This window comes from Ambystoma mexicanum, chromosome 4p (genome assembly GCF_040938575.1).
Source record: "Ambystoma mexicanum isolate Mex_15411 chromosome 4p, UKY_AmexF1_1, whole genome shotgun sequence".
NCBI classification, from domain to species: Eukaryota; Metazoa; Chordata; class Amphibia; order Caudata; family Ambystomatidae; genus Ambystoma; species Ambystoma mexicanum.
In genome coordinates, this window is record NC_090927.1 from 1,237,898,719 (window position 1) to 1,237,922,661 (window position 23,943).

At 46.8% G+C, this 23,943-nt stretch overlaps 1 protein-coding gene across 1 annotated transcript in view; it reads left to right on the forward strand.

Annotated features, from left to right (window-relative positions):
* PSMB1 (proteasome 20S subunit beta 1) overlaps positions 1–23,943 on the forward strand; it is a 163,150-nt gene that overhangs the window by 78,801 nt on the left and 60,406 nt on the right. Inside the window, exon 3 of the mRNA XM_069606903.1 lies at positions 4,441–4,522. Coding sequence (XP_069463004.1) covers positions 4,441–4,522 — 82 coding nt within the window. The remainder of the gene's footprint in view (positions 1–4,440; positions 4,523–23,943) is intronic.

Below are 23,943 nucleotides of genomic sequence, written 5' to 3' on the forward strand. Positions count from 1 at the left end.
AGGCCTGTTGCTCAGGCCATCCCTATCCTAAAATCTATTCAAAGAAGAATAGACCCATCACTCCTGAATCCTAACCTCACCAGAGCAGTGAACCCTACGATTGAGAAACTTTTAAGGGCGGCCCAATCGGACCCACTATATATAAGGGGGCATCTGAAGCCGGACTCCTTGGTTGTTACTAACACCCGTAAGAGGGCTGGAACACCCTTATCGTCCGAGGCTCCTCCCGACAAGGAGAGCAAAAGACTGTACGGGTTAGGCAGGAAAGTGGCCTCCACTTCCGCCTACCAGGTAAGGATTGCCAACCCCACCACCCTGTTGGCCAGCTACAACTGCCATCATTGGGAAGAGGTCGCGGCACTCAGACTCCGCACCAGAACCCTTAAAGAGCCAATTGGCACGAGTTTCAGCGGAGGGAAGAGCCGTGTCCGGTTGCATTTTAAAGGCAACCTTTGATGCCGCGGATAACGCCGGCAGATTAATAGCAGAAGGAACTGTTATTAAGAGACACGCTTGGCTACGCCAGTCTGGTTTCAAGCCTGAAACACAAGCGTCATTATTGGACAAACCGGTGGAGCCGGATCTGTTTGGTAAGACGGTTGAGGACTCACTAAAGAATGCTAAGGATGAGTATGAAACACTCAAATCCCTAGGCCAGCTAACCACTAAGCCCCCAAATCAGAGAAGGAATGACAATTTTCGTCGCCCACGCGGCCAAAATTCCCAGAGAGGTTCTAACTATTCCCAGGGGCAGGGTACACAGTGGAACAATAATAACCAGCAGTCTACCTAGGGTTACGGCAGGGGTCATAATAGGACGTGGTAGAGGTAGAGGCAGCCCCAATAAAGGAGGCGGCACGCCTCCACCGAAACAGTGATGCTCCGTTCAGGGTCCCTTCTCACGCAACCCCAGTAGGGGGACGCATTTCCAACTTCACTCAAGCTTGGGAAGGGATCACATCAGACAGATGGGTGCTGTGAACAGTATCCGGTGGGTACTGTATAGAACTACTAGAGCGTCCCCGAGACCATCCTCCACGACAAAAAATACATTCTTTGGAACACTAGAAGATCCTCCTAGAAGAGATCGTCAATGTGCTAGCTAAGGACGCGATAGAACTCGTCCCGGGACACCAGGTAAACAAGGGTATCTATTCAACTTACTTCCTTGTGCCAAAAAAAGATTTGACAATGCGCCCAGTATTGGACTTACGGCCTGCCAACAAGTATGTCAAGCCCCAAAAGTTTCGCATGACAACTCTCCAAGAGGTAATACCCTCCTAAAAAAGGGGGATTACATGGCAACACTGGACATGAAAGATGCCTATTTCCATGCTCCCAACGCACAGAAAATACTTGCGCTTCAAAGTGGACAGTCGGCACTACCAGTTCAAGGTACTGCCCTTCGGAATTGCTTCGGCCCCAAGGGTATTCATCAAGGTACTGGCGGTGGCGGCAGCACACCTACGCAGGGAGGCAATCCCGGTGTACCCTTACCTGGACGACTGGCTCATCACGGGGGAAACACCAGTAATTTGCAGAACAAACATTCAAAGGACTATCGACCTCCTCTTCGAATTGGGCTTCTCAATAAACGAGAAAAAGTCAAGTCTAGTGCCAAGCACATCCAAACAATTCTTAAGAGCTATCCTAGACACTCAAGAGGGGCTGACCTTTCCTTCAGAAGAAAGAATTCGGAATATACTACTGCAAATTCCGCAATAACAGTCCGGTCGCCAGATAACGGTACGCAAAGCAATGCGTTTGCTGGGCATGATGGCGTCATGTATTTACCTGGTCCCACACGCGCGCCTGCGCATGCGTCCCATGCAGGAATGGTTGGCGAAACCGTGGTCTCAGGCAAGTGGTCAGTGGGACGATCTAGTGGTCGTTTCACCAACACAGGTACAAAGCCTTCACTGGTGGACAAGAGAGAATCTGTCCAAGGGGAAACCCTTTTACGATCCCGAGATACAGGCGGTAGTCGCAACCAATGCATGCCTGACTGGGTGGGGAGCTCACCATCTCCATCACACAGCTCAGGGTCTCTGGTCTCACGCAGTGGCCAAGAATCACATCAACCTGCTAGAGCTTCTGGCAGTATTCAGAGCGCTTCAAGCTTTCAAACCCTACCTTTTAAACCTGTCAGTGCAAATCCGGACGGACAGCACGACAGCCATGTTCTACCTGAACAAACAAGGAGGGACTCGCTCGCCAAATCTGTCCAAGCTTGCCCAGAAAATCTGGATATGGGCACTCAGACGGAACATCTTCCTGTCATCGCAACATGTTCCAGGGGATCTCAATTCCCTAGCGGATGCTCTGAGTAGAGACCCCTCTCCCAGAGGAACATGAGTGGTGTCTACACAGAGAAGTCGTAGAAGATATCTTCTCTCAGTGGGGTTTCCCCACTATAGACCTATTCGCCACAAGCGAAAACAGACAATGCCCAGGATTCGCATCCAGGTTCCCCCAACCAGACTCCCAGGGGAACGCCCTGTGGATGAACTAGTCAGGGATGTTTGCGTACGCTTTTCCACCAACTCCTCATCAGGAAGGTGGTCAACAAGATGAACAGAGAATCGATGACGCTCGTCCTGGTTGCTCCCATGTGGGCGAGACAATCGTGGTTCCCACACTTACGCAGACTGGCGGTGTGCGAACCCATCAGACTTCCGAGCTGGTACAACCTATTGTCCCAGCACCAAGGTCAAACAGTGCACCCTCAACCCAACTCAGTGAACCTGGCAGCATAGCTCCTGAGGTCATAGAGTTTGGACATCTCAAATTACCACAGAGGTGTATGGACATCCTAAAAGAGGCTAGGAAGCCCAAAACGAGGCACTGCTACTTTGGCAAATGGAAGAGATTCGTAATCTGGTGCCAGAGTAAGCAAGTCAACCCAGTTCATTGCACTCCTTCCACTATCGTTACTTACATGCTCCACCTGCTGGATGCGGGGCTGGTTTTTAACTCACTGAAGGTACACCTGGCAGCCCTGTCAGCATACACCACTTCCCATAACAAGGTGTCGTGTTGGAAAGTACCAGTAGTTAAGGCCTTCATGGAAGGAGTAAAGAGACTTCACCCTCCTATTTCTAACCCACCACCAGGATGGGACCTGAACGTGGTGCTATCTAAACTCATGGGCCCCCCATTCGAGCCCATGCATAAAACAAGTCTCAAACACCTGACCTATAAAACTGCCTTCTTAGTAGCCATTACATCCATAAGAAGGATCCGTGAAATTCAGGCTCTGTCAGTGCAGGATCCTTTCTTTACTATTCATAAGGATAAGCTGGTTTTACGGACACACCGTAGGTTCTCACCTAAGTTTATTTCCAAATTTCATGTAAACCAGTCCATCGAGCTTCCGGCTTTCTTCCAAAACCCACAAAGCTCGGCTGAGGTTAAACTTCATACCCTAGATGTGCGTAGGGCGGTCCTTTACTACGTAAACAAGACCAGACCGCTTAGGAAAACAGATCAACTGTTCGTCTCCGTAGCCACAGGCAAGGAGGGAGATCGCGTCTCTAAGGGTGCCATCTCCAAGTGGATTGTCAACTGTATCCAGTTGTGTTACTCTCTTTCTGACAAAACTTTGCCTTTTACGCCCAGAGCCCACTCAACAAGAGGCATTGAGGCCACTCTGGCTTTCATTGCAAATGTTCCCCTTGACACCATTTGCAAAGCAGCTACTTGGAGCTCTATTCACACTTTTACTCAGCACTACTGCATTGACACCCACTCCAAGACAGATACTCAAGTGGGACAAGCGGTTCTAAGACATTTATTTGCTCATGACCCTTCTCAAATCCCACCTCCTTCTAACACTGCTCGCTAATCTATGCACAGCATGTGATCTAAGCAGATTCCACACGCCTTAAAAGGGATACATTACTCACTGTAATCGTATTTATGATGCTTGTATCTGCTTAGATTCACATGCGACCCACCCTTCCTCCCCTCTGAGAGAAGGCGCATGAATGCTTGTAGTCTTATCTTATCTATCTTCTATCTGCTTGGATCATCTTTACTCACGCTACTCCTCATGCTACCTCATGTCAGAAAAAATACAATCTGAGGGTCCTAGACGCGTGAGGGATCATGGGTACAGGGAACGTCACACTAGGGATGGTATTACTGGCACGCTCTGTGTCGACGCCCATTTTCGAGTTTCGAAATACAAACTAATACTCCGCAGCTTCCACTAGATGTCGGCCTATGCACAGCATGTGAATCTAAGCAGATACAAGCATCAGAAATACGATTACGGTGAGTAATGTATCCCAGATATATAGATTATATATATATATATATATATATATATATATATATGAAACCTGCACCATTTCCAGACGGATATTTATTTTTGCATTCTTGTGTTTTATTAAAATGTATATGTCATGATGATAATTCTGTTTACTTTGTATTTTACAGGACAGACAAAACAGTTATTGGATGCTGTGGATTCCACGGGGACTGTCTTACTCTTACCAAAATAATCGAGGCCAGATTGAAGGTATTTGAAGTACTTTTTCATCTGTTTTTGCTGGATTGGCAACTAGGCCTCTAAAAACTTAATTCCACAGCAGACTTTACTTAATTTTCTGCGGTTTCCCTTTTGGTATGGTTGTGTTTAGTCGCAGTTTGATGTGTATGCAGAGGGGTGAGATTGTTTAGCGGGTTGGTTAGTGGCATCGCTGTTTAGAAGTGACACATGCTAATTTTCACAATTCTGTCTAGATGTGCCGGGAGCTAGTATTACAATTCTGTCTTGCTATGACGCAAGCTAGTATTACAGTTCTGTCTAGATGTGACGCAACCTGACATTCACAATTCTGTCTAGACGGAACGCAAGCTAATCTTCGCAATTCTGTCTTGATGTGATGCAAGCTAGTATTACAATTCTATCTAGATACAATGCAAGCACATTTTTACAACCCTGTCTAGGTGTGGGGCAAGCTGACATTCACAAGTCTGTCTAGATGTGACGCAAGCTAGTATTATAGTTCTGTCTAGATGTGATGCTGGCTCATATATGCAATTTTTGCTGGACTAGCTAGCACTTAGTATAGTCTACCTAGTTGTGAGATATTGCTCACTAATAGTTAGCTTGATGTGAGAGATGACTGGGCAACATAGTTCGCAACTCAGTGAGTCTGTGGGCCGACAGTTGAAGAATGGAAGTGGGTACATGCGCATTACCTTCTATTTGGTGGTAATGAGGTAGGGGAGAGGTGGGCCAGTTTTGTCGTTGCAGAGATAGCTGTGCCCCTGTTAGGTTAGGTTAATCTATACCGTGCACCAAAACCACCCAAGGGCAGTCAGCAGGCGCTCATGTGACTCTGCAAGAAAGAGGATGTGGTTGCTGAGTGAGGGAAAAATGATAGGATAGGTCCAGAACAGGAGAAAATGGTGTCTGTGTGTGCTCGTTTGCAGATGTTAGGTTGTGTGCACTGGCTTGTATCCATACGCGTAAGGTCCAATGCCTTGGGCGTTTTCTGTGTGAATGTTTGTCATGTTGGGGTGTATATGTGCGTTTTATAAGCAGATTGGCAGGTGTTTAAGGTTGTGTGCACTGGCTTGTTGTGTCTGTCTGGGTAAGGTGCAGTGTTGGGGTTAGTTTGTTTGAAGTGTTTGTTGCTTGTGTTGGTTATGTGTTAGGGTATACTTTTGCTAGACCAGTGGGCCTGTATAGTGTTTGGGTGGTGTGTTTGAGGAGGTGAAAGCGGGTGGTTAATGCTGTAGCTATTCGCTAAGTTCTTCTATGTGGCTAATGTAGACAGTCCTATTTGATGTGGCAAATGACTAATCTCCATAATTTTCTGAGTGTGACTCATGGCTAAACTTCACCAAGACAGTGTTCACTCCTAAATTGGAGGCACAACAATAAGTGCAAGACACCTAGATTTGAAGTATCTAGAATGCCAAAGTATGGGACACAACAGTAAATGACAAAACTTAATGGTTGGCACACAGCAGTGATAGGGGTTCGCTTTACTAGCTGACTAAATTTGGTAGACTATGCTGTGTAGGAAATGAGGCAGGGCTTTTTGGAGTACAGTGATTGCTGTACTTCCCACACAGACCACACTTACCTTGTCAGTCGCTGCTGGTTGACGGCTGGGTACTAGCTTCTCAGGCAAACGCTCTAGAGCTGCTTTTCTGGGAGCTCCCCTTTGCCTTGGGGCCCTTAGCCGAAAGGGCTGCACGGGCAGTGGGCTGCCCTAGGAGTTGTGGTTAAGAGCCTACCTCCTGGAGGGCAACAGCCAATCACGGGCACAGGGCGGGAGTAGGGAGGGGGCAGGGGAGAGGGGTCACACAGGTGCAGCAGAAAAATTTTAAGTCTGGAATGCAAGTGGAAATGGCTGCCAGGAACAGAGGCAGAGACACAGCTGACTGTTTCAACGAATTGCAAGGGGGAGCATGGGGGCAGGCAGAAAGCCAGAAATAAAGGACTACACCCAAGGGACTGCACACTCTAGATGCAGGCCAGTTCCGAAAAACATGATGGGAGGCCACAGAAACCCAAGATAAATCCACCCGAATAGCACAAACTAGTCAAACGATTGAAAAAAACACACAAACCCCTGTTCAGGAGCACATGAAACGGTCCAGAAACAGATTACAATCAATGTACAACTACTCACTGAGCTCAACCAGCCCCTAAGACTGCTCCTCAAGTGCTTTCCTTATAGGATGCTTCTAGATTGCAGTCCAGAAGGCAAGATGGATGTGCGGCTTTGTCCATGAACAAGAGATGCCCAATTTTCTATTACTTTTGCCTTTTTTGATTGCAGGGTGACCTGGTCAAACTGAAATAATTGTATTGTTATGAGATGGCGTGCTTGAGCAAAGAGCAGTAGGCTAGGTTAAAGGTCACTAGAGAAGGGGTGTGTTTGTGGTGATGTTTTGGGGGTTGGGATTTGTAAATCAAATATTAAAGGCACCCAAAATAAACCTCTACTATGTTTATTCAGTCCAATTTTGTTTAAATTTGTCTCTGCCCCAGAAAAGTCTTGAGTCTGAAACACTTTAAAGGATTGAAGACTGAACAAAACCTCAAACAACTTATAAATGGAGAAAACCCGTGACCGATTCATAATTCATTTTCACCCCACCCATGCAACTGTATTTTCAAAAAAAGCATGTTTTCCAGCAGTGTGTCGATTTTGCTTAATCTCCTGCACTGTCATGTGGGGAAACTGAGACACACAAATATTTTTTTTTGGTTTGTTGTAGGCCCCTTATAACACATTTTCAAAGTAACCGCAAAGTGGACCTATACTAGTTCTCTTTATCCCTGGTCTTCTAAGGATATTTAGACATTTATTATTTTCTCGATACATATGTAAAGCTTTTCTACAGGTAGTTTTCTTGCCTATAAGAGGACTCTGAACTATTGACACACTTTGTCCCTGAACACCTTGTTGGCTTAAACCCTGTGTTTTTTTTTTGTGTTGAAGCCTTAGGCATCAAACCCTTGCTTGACTCAGACCTTAACCTTCACCTCTGCCACAACCATAAATCAACCGGTTATGTTTGATAAGTGGATAACATGCCAGGGTGTGGGTTTTCAGAGAGGAGGCTCAATAGCTTACTGGGAGTCTGCTAATTGATAAGGGAACCTAGTTTCGTTTTGACAGGACTATGCTTTATCCAAGTACTTGAAACATGTCCTGTTGGCCATGTAGAGCATACACCAAAGACTAATTGGTTAAGAGTAAGCAATGCTTTGTGTCTCATAGTCCAGATTCCTGCTGCTTTGTTGGACCCTTTTATGCTTTCGAGTCCTTTTATTTCCATGATCTTTCTCTGCTAGCCCATCTTCTAGATTCAAGCCTTCATATCCCGTTGGGAAGAGTTTGGTATTTTCCCCTATGTAGATTTCCAAGGTTAGGAAAAAATCTGGTGCACGTGTTCAGTCTTTTGTTTTTAAAAAAAAAACCTTTTTTTGGATTGCGCATCACAACACAGCTGTCTCATCCATTAATAACAAAGTATTCAGTAAATAAGGGCATTTTGTTTCTACATTATATAACTATACATTGATTTGGCACGTTATGTACTTATTGAGCTGTCTTCATCAGAGAGTGAATCACGCAGGTATATCCTGAATGGTGTCCAAATATCCTTTGGCCTATTTGTGGTGGGAACCATTTTAACATACATTTCTTCAGATTCGTTAACATATGCAAATTCTCAGAGAACGTGATCTATGCGTGGTGCATGGGCTCTTTTCCATGCCTGAAGTATGCATTTCTTTGCTACTACACATTGAACATTCTTCTAGTTTCTTCCGATATTTTCCCTATATCACCAAACAAGTATTTCTGGGGTGTGAGGTTAGCTGGAATTTGTCATTCCATCCAGTATCCCTGCCACCTCCCGCCAGAACAGTGATCAGTGGGCATGCCCAGTACATACGATATGCATCCGCCATGGAATTTACGCATTTCTGACAGCTTCCGGTTACATTATTGAATTTTGCCGTTTTAACTGGGGTATAATGGAGTTTAATACCTTGAACTGTATCACCCGGAGGCCAACATTTAATGAGACCTTTTACAGATCATAGCCCATGCAGTGATCGTGGTGGTTGCCGGGTCATATTTGCATTCATCTTTGTGAATATGATTGACTGAAGGTCAGTTGGACGGACCGAACGTCGCTCAACGGGGATGTGTGGTGCAGTATTCGTCGGGTCCTGCCAGTATTTGGCATATTGTGCCTGGGCTACCAGGTTGTACGGTTCGAAGTCAGGTGCAGCTATACCACCCATCTCATAAGGTTCCACAAGCTTTTCCCGTTTCATCCTGTTTGCCCCGCCGTTCCATATGAATGTTGTTGCCATGGGCATCAGGTTATCGAAGCATGGTCTACCAGGCCATATCGGGACATTGCTAAACACATTTGGGAAGGACCACCATTTTAAGTGCTGCGATACGACCAATGAGTGAGATAGGGAGTCTGGCCCATATTTGTAGTTTGGCGTGGATCACATGTAGCAGTTGGTCATAATTGTCAATGTATAGGGACGGCCTGTCTTTAGATATAAGGATCCCCAGATACCTTTATATTGGTGGGGGACCATCGAAGACCATGTGTGTTAGTTGGGCAGGTGGTGGCGGTGTTAGTGGGAAAATCTCAGATTTCGAAATGTTAATTTTGTATCCCGAGTAGACAGCAAATGTATTCATTACTTCCAGCATGGGGGCAATATTATTCTCCGGTTCACGTATATATAACGATGCGTCATCCGCATATAGGGATATGGATTGGGTGCTTCCGGCCATCCTTATACCTCTCTGCCCCTGTCCTGATCTGACAGCGGTGGCTACTGGCTCTCTGGTGAGGGCGAACAGAATAGGGGAGAACGGGCAGCCTTGGCCTGTGCTTCTACCCATGCTGAAGCTATTGGGTAGAGTGTGATTAGTGAGGACCTTCGTTTCCGGAGAAGTGTATAGTATTTTGACACATCGGATAAAGTATGGTCCTTATCCAAATTTCTAGAGTACTGCAAATAGGTATGACCAGGATACTGAGCCGAAGGCCTTCTTGGCATCCAATGACACAGCTGCTTGAGCCTCAGGTTTAATCTGTGCCATAACTCTGAACAATCTACTCCAGTTTAACGCTGTGGATCTGGTTGGGATGAAACCACATTAGTCTGGGGGAATTAACGTCGTCATCTTGGGGAGTAATCTAGTTGCAACTACTTTTGGCGTATATGTTAATCAACGAAAGGGGACGATAGGAGGACATTTCGTGGGAGGGACACCTAGGTTTCAATAACACTGTAATGATTGCCTCTCTTGTGTTCGGGAGTGAGCCACACGTCATTGCTTCTTCCCATACTGCTTCTTCCCATACTAGAGACAAGATTGGGGAGAGTTCTGAGGAGTATTCTTTGTATAATTCTGCACCCAATCCGTCCGAACTCGGGGCTTTTCTGAACTTCAGTGATTTAATTTCTTGAGCAATTTCCTCGCTTATAGTTGTTCAAGAGCCAGGGTATTGTCTATTGACAGTTTTGGGAGCGTGATATTGTCCAGATAACCCCTTAGTTCTGTTTCATTGCATGTATCATGGTTTGAGTACAGGCTAGTATAAAATCTGGTGAATTCTGCATTTATCCCTGCGTCTTCATTTAGAACTTCCCCAGTGCTGTTATAATACTAGTGATTGGAATACGGTTTTGTTCGATCTTACTATACAGGCTAGTAGTTGTCCCGCCTTATTACCATCTCCATACCTGCATACTCTGATGGGTGCAATCATGTAGTGCTGTTCCCTTGTTGCCAATTAGTTACAATTTCAAATGGAGAGTATCCATTTCGGCTAGGGCCCCCTTACCGTGTGTTGTGCTATAGTCATTTTCAAGTCTTTTTAGGTGTTTTTCCGTTTCTGTTAGTTGAAACCTGACTGTTTTTAGGAGCCCTGTTGTTTTAGACATTATACCCCCCCTTATCCACGATTTGAAGGTTTCCCATATTGTCGACCATTTGTTCACCGATCCTTTGTTTATACTAAAGAATTCTTCCATTTCCACATGTAGTGATTCTACCACATTCTGGTCTTTAAGGATGTTTGGGGGCATTCTCCATCTTTTAACTGGAGGTTTAACGTTCTGTATTGTTACTTCGAAGGGATTGTGTCCTCCGACATATTCCTCATCTTAGATATCTCCTTCCAGCTCTGCTGGCCTCGGAAAAATTTTTCTCTAGAGGGTGCTGCGCGTCGACGTCCTCCGAGTCGATGTCCCTCGACAGCCGCCGTGTCGACGTCATCCTGCCTATAAAGGCCGCGCGCAGCGTCCGTTGCTCAGTTCCGTTTTTCCGCGCTTACTCAGTGCCTCGGAATACCGTTGCTCAGTTCTTAGTCAGATTAATCCTATTTACCTCGAGTCATTCGATCCGTACTCGATGGCTTCCTCGTCAGAACCGACAACTCCTCGATCCGGCTTCAAGAAATGTCGAGATTGTGGGAAAAAGACCCTCACAGAGTTTGTCTGTGGTGTTTGGGAGCTGAACACCATTGTTCGGAATGCGAGGACTGTATGTCCATGACAGCTAAGGCCCTGAAGGAGCGTAGGGGGAAGCTGGAGAAAGGTAAGACTTTTAAAGCTTCTTCGTCGACGAAGTCGAGACATCCGTCTCCTCGTCACCATTCGCGCTCCAGGTCTCGGAGTGGGTCTCATCACTCCTCGAGATCGAAGCACTCGAAGAGGAGACGTCGGGCTGAATGGGAGGAATTCCGCAAAAATATGATGAGCGTCTTCGAGAAAGCGGCCTCGACCCCCTCGAAGACTGCCGAGAGCGATGCTCTGGTCGAAAGAACCGAAGGTCAAAAACGCCGCGAGTCGCAGTACCCGGCGAAGGAAACCTCTCGAGCGCGTCTCGAACCCTCGAGTAGGACTATGACCTCCAAACCTTCCTCGAAGGTTCCGTCGACGAGGGTTCAGTCGAGGTCGATGTCTTCGACGCTGTTGTCGAAGGGACCTTCGACACACGGGTCTGTTGCCTCGACGCCAGCTTCGACACCGGCGTCAACGCCAAGAAAAGTCACGGTTACGACACACCCAGTGACTATCCCCAGGTCCTCGACATCGATGGCTTCGAGATTGTCGAGTAGAATTCCAATTCTGTCGATCTTCGAGGCCTCCGCCTTTGTTTGCGACCCCACGCTCGAAGCCTTCGACATCGGCATCGACGACATCGACGTTTTCAAGGCCGATAATGACAAGTTCGGCACCCTCTGCCTTGGAAATGGGATTTACTCCCTTTATGAGTTCAGAACAATTGAGAACTATGTCCTCAATTTTGGAAGAGGGTGAATTGTCTGAACAGGAAGACACATTTGAGTTGCAGGGACCTGTAACCCCAATTGGAGAGGAATTTTCCTCTGAAGAGCGCAGGTTAAAGGATCTTCATGATTCCTTACATGAGGCAAGTGGGTTAGACACTTCCCCTGAGGTGGAGTTTGCTAAGCCAGACCCGGGGGAGCATGCTGAAACCCCCTATAGAGCCTTAATGGCCAGGATCACAGAGTTCATGGGGTGGTCTGCACCTTCACAATCTTTCCAACAAGATGACCTCACGGATATTCTTGACAAAGGCCCACAGGAGGATCCTGTGGTGCCTTTTCATAAAGCTCTTCAGAGAAAGATCATGACAAACTGGGAAACCCCAGATGTAGTACCAGCAGTAAATAAAAAACTGTCTACAAAGTACAGGGTATCTTCTACAGACCCAGAGTTTTTGTCTAAACACCCATCCCCAGAAAGTCTGGTGGTACAGGCAGCATCCTCTACCGATGTCAAGACGGCTTATCCTACTGTCCCACAGGACAGGGACGATAAAAAATATGATGCTATGGCAAAGAAAGTCTTTTCAGCATGTAGCATGGCGTTAAAATCTGTTAATGCTACTTGCACCCTTGCTAGGTTCAGCCATACACTTTGGGAGTGTGCTTCTACAGCGGCTGACTGCATCCCGGAGGGAGAAGAAAGGGATGCGTTCCTGAATATTATACAGGACGGTAAAGACGCTATGTGCAAATCCCTCCAGACGGGCATTGATTCGGCTGACAGTATCAGCAGAGCAATGGCGGCAAGTACATCAACCAGGAGATTCGCTTGGTTGAGAGAGTCTGGTTTTGCCCCAGATGTGCAAGCCAGGCTCTTGAACATGCCATTCGATGGCTCTTCTTTGTTCGGGAAAAAGGCGGATGACAGTTTAGAGAAACTGCAAACTTCAAAAGCAGCAGCAAAATCCCTAGGAGCTGCAATCCGTCAGACTCCTTTTCGTCCCACAGGAACCTCTGCGAGGGGCAAGTCCTTTCGCTTCTACTCCGCATTCGGAAGAGGTAGAGGATGACCGGCTCAAAGGGGACAAAGAACTACCCGAGGTGGACGGGGTAGATATTCAAAAGCCGCAGCAACAGCAGGTACCTCTTTACCATCGGCATCTGCATCAGCCGCCCCAAAACCACTCTGAGGACTTCCCTCACAGGACACCTGTAGGAGGCAGGTTGACTCAACATCTGGCGGTATGGCAGGCTATCACTTCAGATGCTTGGGCATTGGAAACAGTTGCCCAAGGTTACTGCCTGCCTTTCCTACGTATACCTCAGAGTCATCCACCGGGGATCAGCTATCAGAAAGCACAGATCCGCTCCTCTTGCAGGAAATTTGGCACCTAGAGAAGCTAGAGAAAGGTGCCATAGAACCGGTACCTGTAGCGGAGAGGAACAAGGGCTGGTACTCCCCTTACTTTCTCATTCCAAAGAAAGACGGAGGACTGAGACCCATCTTGGACTTGCGAGAATTGAACAAATTCCTCAGAAAAGACAAATTCAAGATGGTCACTCTTTCTCAGATCCTCCAGGCCCTTCAGTTCCAGGACTGGTTGGTATCTCTGGACCTTCAGGACGCTTATTTCCATGTGCCTATCCATCTCAAACACAGGAAATACCTGAGGTTCGCAATTGGCAACTCTCACTATCAATTTCGAGTGCTGCCATTTGGGCTGACCTCCGCCCCGAGGGTCTTCACCAAGTTAATGTCGGTAGTGGCTGCAAGTCTAAGGAGGGAAGGGATTCACGTCTACCCCTACCTGGACGATTGGTTGATCAGGGCTGTTTCTCTGGAACAAGCTCAGATCCAGCTAAATCACGTGTGCCACTTCCTTCACAGACTGGGCTTCTCCCTCAATTTAAAGAAGTCACAAATGATACCATCGCAGAGACTCCAGTTCATAGGAGCGATCCTGGACACTTCCCTGGGAAAAGCCTCGCCACCAGAGGTGAGGGCTCAAGATATTCTACAGATGGTTACCAAGTTCCAACATGCCCAACGTCTCCCAGCCTTCGACTTTTTGAGGTTGCTAGGCCTCATGGCATCCTGCATTTTCCTAGTGCCAAAGGCTCGCCTGAGAATGAGATCCCTCCAGTGGGCACTGAGGACTCGGTGGTCACAATTCTCAGGGAGAATGACAGATCTTCTTCAGGTTCCCGGCAGGGTGGCTCGAGACCTTCAGTGGTGGGCCTGTCAGGAGTACATTCTGAAAGGAGAACAGTTTTGGCAATCCTTGCCGGAGATAACAGTAGTCACGGTTGCCTCACTCACGGGGTGGGGAGCCCACGCCAACGACTTGACCATCAGCGGTCGTTGGTCTCCATCGGAGTCCAGACTACATATCAACCTTTTAGAGCTGAGAGCCATCAGACTTGCGCTGAAGGCGTTCCTGCCAGCTGTACAAGGGAAGAACGTCCTGATAATGACGGACAACACGGTGGGCATGCATTACCTCAACAAAAGAGGAGGCGTAGGATCACTACCCCTGTGCAGAGAGGCGATGCAGCTCTGGTTTTGGGCAATCCAAGAAGGGATCTCTCTATCGGCAGTTCACCTAGCCGGAGAGAAGAACTTGACAGCGGACGCTCTGAGCAGGCAGAACACGTCTCCCACGAGTGGGAGCTAGCTCAGGAAGTCCTTCAAGAGATCTTCGCCCTTTGGGGAACCCTTCAGGTAGATCTGTTCGCCACCAGCCTAAACAGGAAATGCGACCTGTTCTGCTCAAGGGAATTTCCCCCGAGAGGAGCTCTGGGAGACGCGTTCATAGTGGACTGGGAGTTTGCGCTTCTGTACGCGTTCCCACCGGTCCCTGTCATTCCTCAAATGATCAGGAGGTTGAGAAGATTCCGGAGAACCATGATCCTAATTGCCCCGGATTGGGCCAGGAGAACGTGGTACCCGGACCTTCTAGACTTGTCCATCTGCCCTCCAATTCGACTTCCACTCAGAGAGAACCTACTCTCACAGAAGGGAGGTCAGGTTCTCCATCCAGACATCAAAACCCTCAACCTTCACGCTTGGCTTCTGAAAGGCTGAGGTACAAGGATTGGGACCTCCTTGATGATCTTATGGAGGTGTTGCTTTTGGCAAGGAGGCCAGCAACAAAGTCTTTATACCGCTGCCGTTGGAACAGATTTTGCAGCTGGTGTAGAGAACAGAATATCGACCCTTTTTCATGTGGTACACCAATGGTTTTGTCCTTCCTACTACATTTGGCAAATTCAGGCCTTCAAGTGGGCGCCATTAAGGGCTATCTCGCAGCGCTATCCATCTTTAAGCGTATTGCGGAAGAACCATCCTATTTCAAATTACCCATGGTAATACAGTTTCTAAAGGGGTTAACCAATGTTTATCCCCCAAGACCATTCCAAATTCCCCTATGGGATTTAAACTTAGTACTAACTTTCCTGATGGGTACACCTTTCGAACCTCTCCATTCTTGTTCGTTAAGATTCCTTACCCTTAAAACTGTTTTATTAATAGCACTTATCTGCTAGAAGGGTGAGCGAATTACAAGCTCTTTCTTGTAAACCCCCTCACACAATATTTCACAAAGACAAAGTTGTCCTGCAAGTGAAGCCTAATTTCCTCCCAAAGGTGGTTTCTGAATTCCATATCACTCAGAAGATTACCCTACCATCTTTCTATCCTCCTCCTCACCCGGGGAAAGAGGAAGAGAGGTTGCACAGGCTAGACCCTAGGAGGGCTTTAAGTTTTTACATCAGTAGACTAGCCAGGATAAGACAGGCAGACCAGCTGTTTGTAGGTTGCGCAGGTCACAAGCTGGGGTTACCAATAACTAAGCAGACCATTTCCAGATGGATCATTCTAGCCATTCTGGAATGTTATAAACTGGCAGGGAAAGAGCCCCCTCAAAACCTTAGGGCTCATTCGACCAGAGGTATTGCAGCTTCATCGGCCCTCAAAAGAGGCGTGCCGGTTAAAGACATATGTGCGGCCGCTACATGGTCGTCTGTCCATACCTTTACACGTTTTTACAATTTGGATTCCTCCTCCAGTCAAGAGACTAGGTTTGGAAGGGCTGTACTGCATTCTATTCATCAATAGAAGACAGCGTGAAGTCAGTACTCCCTCCTCTGATAATAGAATACTGCTATGGGAGCCTATCTAAGATGAGGAATACATCGGAGGACACAATCCCTTCGAAGAACAAGTTACTTCTTACCTTGTAACGTTCTTTCGACGGGATGTTCCTCCGACGTATTCCTCATCGACCCTCCCATCCATCCCCGCAGTTCTACTTCCCTTGTTGCTGCAGCTTACGCTCCTTCAGGGTGATTAGTTAGTCCAGAAGGTATTATTGTGGGCTACAAAACGGAACTGAGCAACGGACGCTGCGCGCGGCCTTTATAGGCAGGATGACGTCGACACGGCGGCTGTCGAGGGACGTCGACTCGGAGGACGTCGACGCGCAGCGCCCTCTAGAGAAAAAATTTTCCGAGGCCAGCAGAGCTGGAAGGAGATATCTAAGATGAGGAATACGTCGGAGGAACATCCCGTCGAAAGAACGTTACAAGGTAAGAAGTAACTTGTTCTTCTATAGTAATTGCGGAATGGCCAGATAATGTACGGGGGTGAATGTCAGTGAATTACCAAGTTGGCCAAATGGGAAGAGATAAACCAATAATCTATCCTTGACTCATTATCATGTGCCGATTAGTAGAATGAGTACTGTCTCTATGATGGGTGTAAGACTCTCCATGCATCAACAAGGGCTAATTGTGCTAAGGCCTGATGTAAAACATTAGCTGATCTAGTGAGATTTATATGCCTGTCGGAGGACCTGTCAAGAGACAAATCAAGTATGGTGTTGAAGTCCCCTCCCCACAATATACATGCATTTGCTGCCAAGCCAAGTTCCACGATCACATTTGCAAAGAAATCAGGGTCATCAGTATTCGGCCCGTAGGTATTCACTAGGATCAATTCCTTGCGCGCCACTCTGCCCCATATGATCACATATCTTCCTTGAGGGTCAGTTTTACTTTTCTCGGTTTTAAAGCCCAATGAGGGGTGTATCAATGTGAGGACACCTCTGTTCGGAGATTAATATTCCGTATAATATCTGTTAGCCCATTGCCGTAAAATACCATTAACATTTTGGAATGCGTGCGTTTCTTGCAACATCACAATGTGGGGGTGATGTCTGATAATGTAAGCCCCGATTTGACTAGATTTCGATCTGTTATTAAGCCTGTGGACATTCCATGTGAGGAGTTTAAGCTTCAGCCCCCTGCCCAGTTTTATATGTCGTGCCATTCATTCATGATAGTTACCCATTAAGAGGGGTCTGGTTCCCCAGTTTGGTACAGCTTGTGGTGTTCTGATCGCACATTTTTAAACATTACATTTCAACTTTGACTCCTGGTTCCCAAGGTGGTCGGCTCATTCTTCCAACCATATAGCATGTCTCTATCTGTCCCATGCCAAACCCCCTTTCCCCAACATCCCGTAAAATAACCATGCTCTGCGCTCTGTCCCCAACCCCCACCATCAATCCCAACCTGATGATGACCCCCCCCCCATTGTTAACTTGTGGAACGTCCCAGGGGAAGCATACGTTACAGCCACAGCCCCTGACACCAAACGCATCTCATCCGGCTGATAACCATTTTAGAAAAGGTGCCCTCCGATCACCTTTTATTGCACAATTAAGTTAGCAAAGGATATTGTGGTGCTGTCCTTCAGTCATTCGGATTTCTCATCTCGCCCACCGGTTGTTGGTCATTTTGATTCAGGTTGCACCTCTGCGGTGGCAGAGGGATGGAAGCCTCTATGTAGGCCATTGTCGCAGACAGAGATTCAAAGAAGTGTGCACGGCCGCCGTGTTGTATTCGCTGCTTCGCAGGAAACAGCAGGGCGTATGGAACCTTCCCCAGCCTAAGTTGTCTTTTAATCAACTCGTATGATCGCCTTTGAGTTTAGACTCCTGCTGCGAAGTCTGGGTATATGTGGATATTGTCGCCACCATGTAGCAGAGGGCCCATTTCCCTGGACAACCGAAGCGCAGCATCTCTGCCTCTGTAATTTAGTAGCTTGGCGATGACCGTGCGGAGTAGGGGGGCTCATGGCTTAGGCACTGGGGCCAGAGTGCGATGTGCCCGTTCCACCAAAAAGTGCGGGGAAAAGGAGTCTTCAACAAATGGGGATTTCAGCAGCACTTAAATATGAGGCTTCATTGGGCCCTTACAAAAGGACTCGGCAAGGCCAACTATTCGTATGTTATTGCGACGCGACCTTGATTCCAAGTCGACGCATTTGCCACAAAGCTTGGTCATCTCTCCTTTCAGAAGGGTTATGTCGTGGGTATTTTGATTGAGTCTCCATTAGAACCAATTCTGTTTTCTGCCTCTGATTTTAGCACTCGCTTTATCGACACAGGCTTTGAGTGAGCCGATTGTTGAGACAATATCGTCCAGTTTAACATTTACCGCTAGGAATCCATTTTGTACTGTAGCAGTCAAATTTGGTTTCATCTGAGGAAGCTGAGGAGGCGACGACTGGAGGACCCGGACACCAGTCAGGGTCTGGGAGCTTGTGTATGAATCCATTGGGCCAAACTTATTCTTCGCACTGGCCCCTCTTGGCATTTCACGGATATCACCAGCGTATGGCTTGCTGTCTAGTAGTTCAGAGCTCTCTGGCAAGTACCCTGGGTGGGTTCACCAACATCAGAATATGTTCACGTGTTTGCAGGGGGCGTGTTGCTGAACAAGGGGTCCGCTCCTGAGGGGTGTTTGTCCTTTTCTATGTTATGTGGATTTTGCGGTGTCCGCTATGCTCATCCTGGTATGCACCTACACAATGTTTGACTCTGTACCGTGTATGTTGTAGTCCACTCTCTGGATATTTTAGGAGATGTGCAGCTTTAATACGGCCTATGTTATTGATTCAATTATTTGAGCTTTTACTTCATTTGTAATCTAGCTGCTTCGAAGGATGGACTGTGGCCTCCAGCATATCTTAATGTTTCGATTTGCAGATCAACCGAGAATGGCGACTCGCTCATGAAGGGCTCCCTTGTGTCGTGCTGGCTGGTTAGCCGGTCAGTGGTAGAGCTGTGGTGTAGTTGGCTATGGCCCTGGTCCGGGTGGCTAATAGGTTAGCAGGCTAGCATGCAGCAGTGCACGTATTGTGCTGACCATGGGTTCAGGCGCTAGATGGTCCACGTGTAATCCGTGTCCTTCTGGCGCTAAAGAGGGTGCTGTGCGCCTTTGCCGTGTGATGTGTGGCCCTGAATGCAACAATCCGTTCCTGTATGCTGTTAGATTCTGGAGCGCACTCTTTTGGGCTTGTTCACCGCGTGTCGGGACCCCCACGGACCCCTGCGGCCAGAAGTGGGCGGTTCGCACACACTTCACTCGGGTCTCTGTCGTGCCAGATTATGTATGGCGGTGGCTGGCAGCGAGGGGCAATACCATGCTCTGTTCTGGTAAGTGCAGGCAGGTCTCGCAGCCCGTCCCCCAGCATCCCCGCGTGGACCCTGCTGTTCGTATGGCCATCCCCACTGTTCAGTGGTCCCCTCTGTGTAATTTAGAGATGGCTGGTCCCAGGGTTTTTCGATGGTGCCAGGATCCTCTCTCCCGTGTATCCAGTCGGAATATTGTGGGCTATGGTGGTGTTGGACTGCCGGCGGGAGAAGAGGTTGAGCCACCTCCCGGGCCTCCATATTCTAATGGAGCTGCGGTCTCCGTAAAAAAAAACGCTGGTTCCCTAGATCGGCATGCCACGTAGCTCCAGTGCCTCATGTCGCGTAACCTCAGTTTGTGGAGTATGAGTCCGATTATCCTCGTTCTTTCTCCCAGGGCGTTCCAGGGGTTGTAAGAAGGCAGAACCGCCAATTTAGGTGGCTCAGAAGGCTCCGGTAATGGGTTTTATGTCAGAAGGATTACTGCCGGAGAGAAGCTCAGCAATTAGGCGGCCATCTTTGTTGCACGCAACAGCACCCCCCGTGTTCAGTCTTTGTTAAAGTGAACATCCTAAATGGTGACTCAGTGAGCCACCTGCTTCTTTTTTTGTGTTTATTCTTTTTTTTGCTCCCCCTCCTCCAAAAGAGTTTTCAGCCAGAGTCCAACTGCGAATGCAACTCAGTGTATTGTTTATGGAAGACTTCCAGCTTGGAGTGCCCTAAAGGCACATTCTATTTTAGTTGAGCCTGTTGCAATGCTCAGCTCCTTTTGTGCTCAGTAGCTGTTTGCAATACTTTAGGAAGGCTTCACCCTATTGAAGCTGTTTTGTGATCAGGAAACAAAGACTTGTTACTTTGGACTCAAGCTGACATGTTCACAGTACTGTGAGACTCTACATGAAAGCTGTGCTTTTCCTCATAAGCCTGGAAACAAGGGTGTGCCATTTTAAGGGTATGTATAAACTCTGGGTACATGGTAGGCTTCAATCTTCCAGGCTATCAAAATCTAAACAACATATTGATCATGGCAGTCATGTCATACATTTATTCTTACTTCACCACATACATAATTTACTTCAATGATACTTTGAACTTTAAAAATAGATACGATGTACATTTTGCACAGCCAACATACTAACAATTTAGTATACTTACTGTGACACAACTCTCTGTAATGTTTCCTTTTCAGACACAAAACAATTATTCACCCTATGACCCCTACAAAACCTGGGTCCAACATATGTGTATACTATAACTGAGTCCCTAATCACTTCAGGGACTTGAACAACAGTTATCTTATTCCTCATTTACTGTTGACCTGCCTTTTCTTTGCAGTGTTGTGATTACTTCAAAACAAGTCGACAGTGTGTTTTGGCTATCGCAGGATTGTAACTTGTAACACTTGCAGCCTTCATCAGGACATAGTATATAGTATAATCCCAGCAAATGTAATTTGTCTACAAATAAAAATATATACTTATTAGAATTGGCAAGGTATGACATGTAATTCAAAATAGTACGTCTTATTGCATCTGGGCTAATTTAATATGTCAGTTATACTGCTCGGCCAGCTACCTATCTGGTAGTGGCAGAGCCAATACGGGGGGGCTTCAATGTCCCACTTCTTTACTCCAGCGCTGTACCATATACGCCAATATCTTTGAATGAAGGGCATACTAAAAGTGTACATCTATTATGGTATGTGTATGGTATCCTGAATCTGTAAACCATGATTGCTCTTCTACTGGGATGGAGTAAATCGTATCTCGATATATTTTTTAAAAAAGGGCTGTTTTGGAAACATAAGTTAAGGGGAAGAAATCTCCTTGTCAATCTTGTAACGTGGTACAATTGTTCCCACCACTGATGTAATGTACAGTGCGGCCTCTGTACCCTGAATTGTGTTACATGTCTATCAGTCATATATATTTTCTTGTGTCTGCTAGTTGCGGGACTTAGGTAGACTAATTACCCACTCTGATGTAATATGGGGCCAAACGTGAATTTACTTCAAGCTACATACAACGCAGTGCCGAGTACAATCGTGTCTGTTGTTCAGAATGCCTTGTGCAAATCCAAGTCACCTCTACGCTCAGCCTCCAGGACTGGTTACCGATCTCTGTGGCGGCGATCAAGCGGTAATACAAAAGGAGGCGCTAAGTGTGTCATTAAGACAATGCGTGCGTCTTAAGATTCTATTCGCCGTGGAGAGTGTCTACATGTGCATACCTCCATGTGTTACTTGTGGCATGCTACCCAGGTGGCATCTTTGTAATTGAAAGCCGAGCACTCCCCGTCTGGTTACTGAAGGCAGTCCTCTACTGGAATTGCTTTACTCGAAGCCCGAGCCACACTTCAGTATTCGTAAAGGTTGCTAGGCGACCTGTGCGCGGGTCGCGCAAAATAGATAATAGACTCAGGCGAACTCGGAACATAGAAGACATGTTTAAATGGGGCGTCAGCATTGAGTTAATGTTAATTATGCCGAATTAAACTCTATGTAAGAGCTAAGAACAGTTGACATTAAATCTCAGCATTTATACAGAGCAAACTACAGTATGGTAATATAACATCAGTTTCTGCAGATATATGCAACAATACTTTTTGTAATGTGCTCCAGCAATTAAACAGCAATTGTGACGTTGATCTAACATCCTACAATCAATCTGGTTTCCTCAGCATAGTCGCTATGCGACCCCTGTGAAGCATTTGGTCACGCATAACCGACAAGGAACTTCACGCAAAGTGGACATGTTTAAATGAAACGACAGCATTAAGTTAATGTTATGCCGGATGTTAGGTAAAGATTTGGGGTAGTACCCTTCGGGTACACTACAACAACGTCCGCCTCCTGGTAATAGGAACCCAACCTTTCGTATAAGTCTGTACTACACAGGTTGGTAGTTTGTTTGAGCAGCCTGGCGTATCTCAAGAGGGGTCAATGTGAGCAGTATGGTAGTTGCACAAAGATTCACAGTGACAAGTATCCAAATAAACACTTATACTCAAGGTTTCTTGATTAAACAATTATTAATTTAACAGTGAGTTTGAATAAGCCTTCTTCAGAAGGTAGCAATATAATAGTAACACACAAAAATAGACTTCCAAATACACTTAGTTTCTCTAAATCAGCAAATACCCATTGGGGATGGCACACAGACACTTCCTACGCCCTCAGGTGACTTAAATAGCTAGAACACTGTTAATATATTACTGTTGCATTTAGAGTAATACTGAGATGAGTGTCAAAGAAAAGGGTTATTAGAATAAACAAGAAAACACACAAATATTATGAAGCAGGTAAGTATATTTTGAATCCAAAAGTCTAGGTGAGCAGAATCACTTCTTGCAGGTAAGTAAGTATTGCACAATGTTTTAGAAGACTTTGTAGATAAAGAAGAATCCATGTAGGGCTACAAGCTGCTAGGCTTGTGAGTTGTAGAAGATGCAAGCAACTCTACAGAGCAACCAAGACAAGTCTCCACTGAGAGCAAGCCAAGCTACACGACAAGAGGTAAGTTCTCTTAGACTGTATATTACCTTTGGTTAGATGAAAATGGTGGCAGATGACTTCTGTCCCTGTGCAGCTCTGCAGATCCTGTTGTTCCTGTGCCTCAGTTGTGTGGACTAGAGGGAGGACTTCTGAGGACTCCTGCACTGCAATGGGACAGTCACCGACACCAACCGGCAATTTTCAAACAAGTGGCACTTCAGTGTTTCAGCTCCTCGCTTCTGCTGCAAATCGCACCACTGCAGTTTCTGGCTGTCGGGATGGGCTTTCCTTGCATCTGGGGTCCAGCACTCTGAGGTGGCTCTTGCTCGGTCAGTCCTGCTTCCTTGGAGTTCAGAGGATCTTTCTGGAGCTCTTGGCCTGCTTAAATGTGATGTACCCCGAATCTGGTGTTCTCTTGCTGGCACTTCGGTTCCTGCAGCAGCAGGGAAGTACAGCCAGCTCCGAGAGGATGTCCAGACATTCACTTTTGAGTTGATTGATCCCACCTACTCAAGGGGAGAAGTCGCCCTTGCAGGACTTCTCTAGTCGAGGCGAATTCAGAGCTTCAGCACAGAAGCAGGGTTTCACCGGGCAAACCAACTGTCCAGGAGCTGCAGCAGGCGTCTCTTCCAAGTTCTACTTCGGATTCCTTCGTTCAGTGGCCGAGACTGCCTTCCAAGCCAAAAAGCCTTGCCTTCTCCCATTCATTCCAGCCTAGCTGTTAGTCAAACAGCAGGGTGGCTGTCCTTGCAGGACAGCCAGCCGGCCAATCACCTTTGGGTGCATTCCTGTAACCAATGGGATTAAGCACTTGGAATTTTGGGCACCTCCTTTACTTCCTTCCCCTGCCAGACACTCTGGAGCCAGAGACTGGTTTCACTAGTGAATCCCGCCAAAGACAAAATGATAAAAGGGACCAAACCTGGTTTGCCGCACAGAGTAAATCTCAAGAAGGGCCTTTCCACAGAGAAATGGTGAAAAAAGAAGACTGGGGCCAATTTTAAAAAACCTAGCACCCAACCCGCAGTAAAAACACCAAACGGTAGTAAAAAGTAAACCACTGCCACCAGCCATTAATCATAGAAAGGGTAACATAAAAGTTTTACATGAGAAATTAAACTAAGGGGATACGAAGTAACCCCTCCAGCACCCTATTGTAAG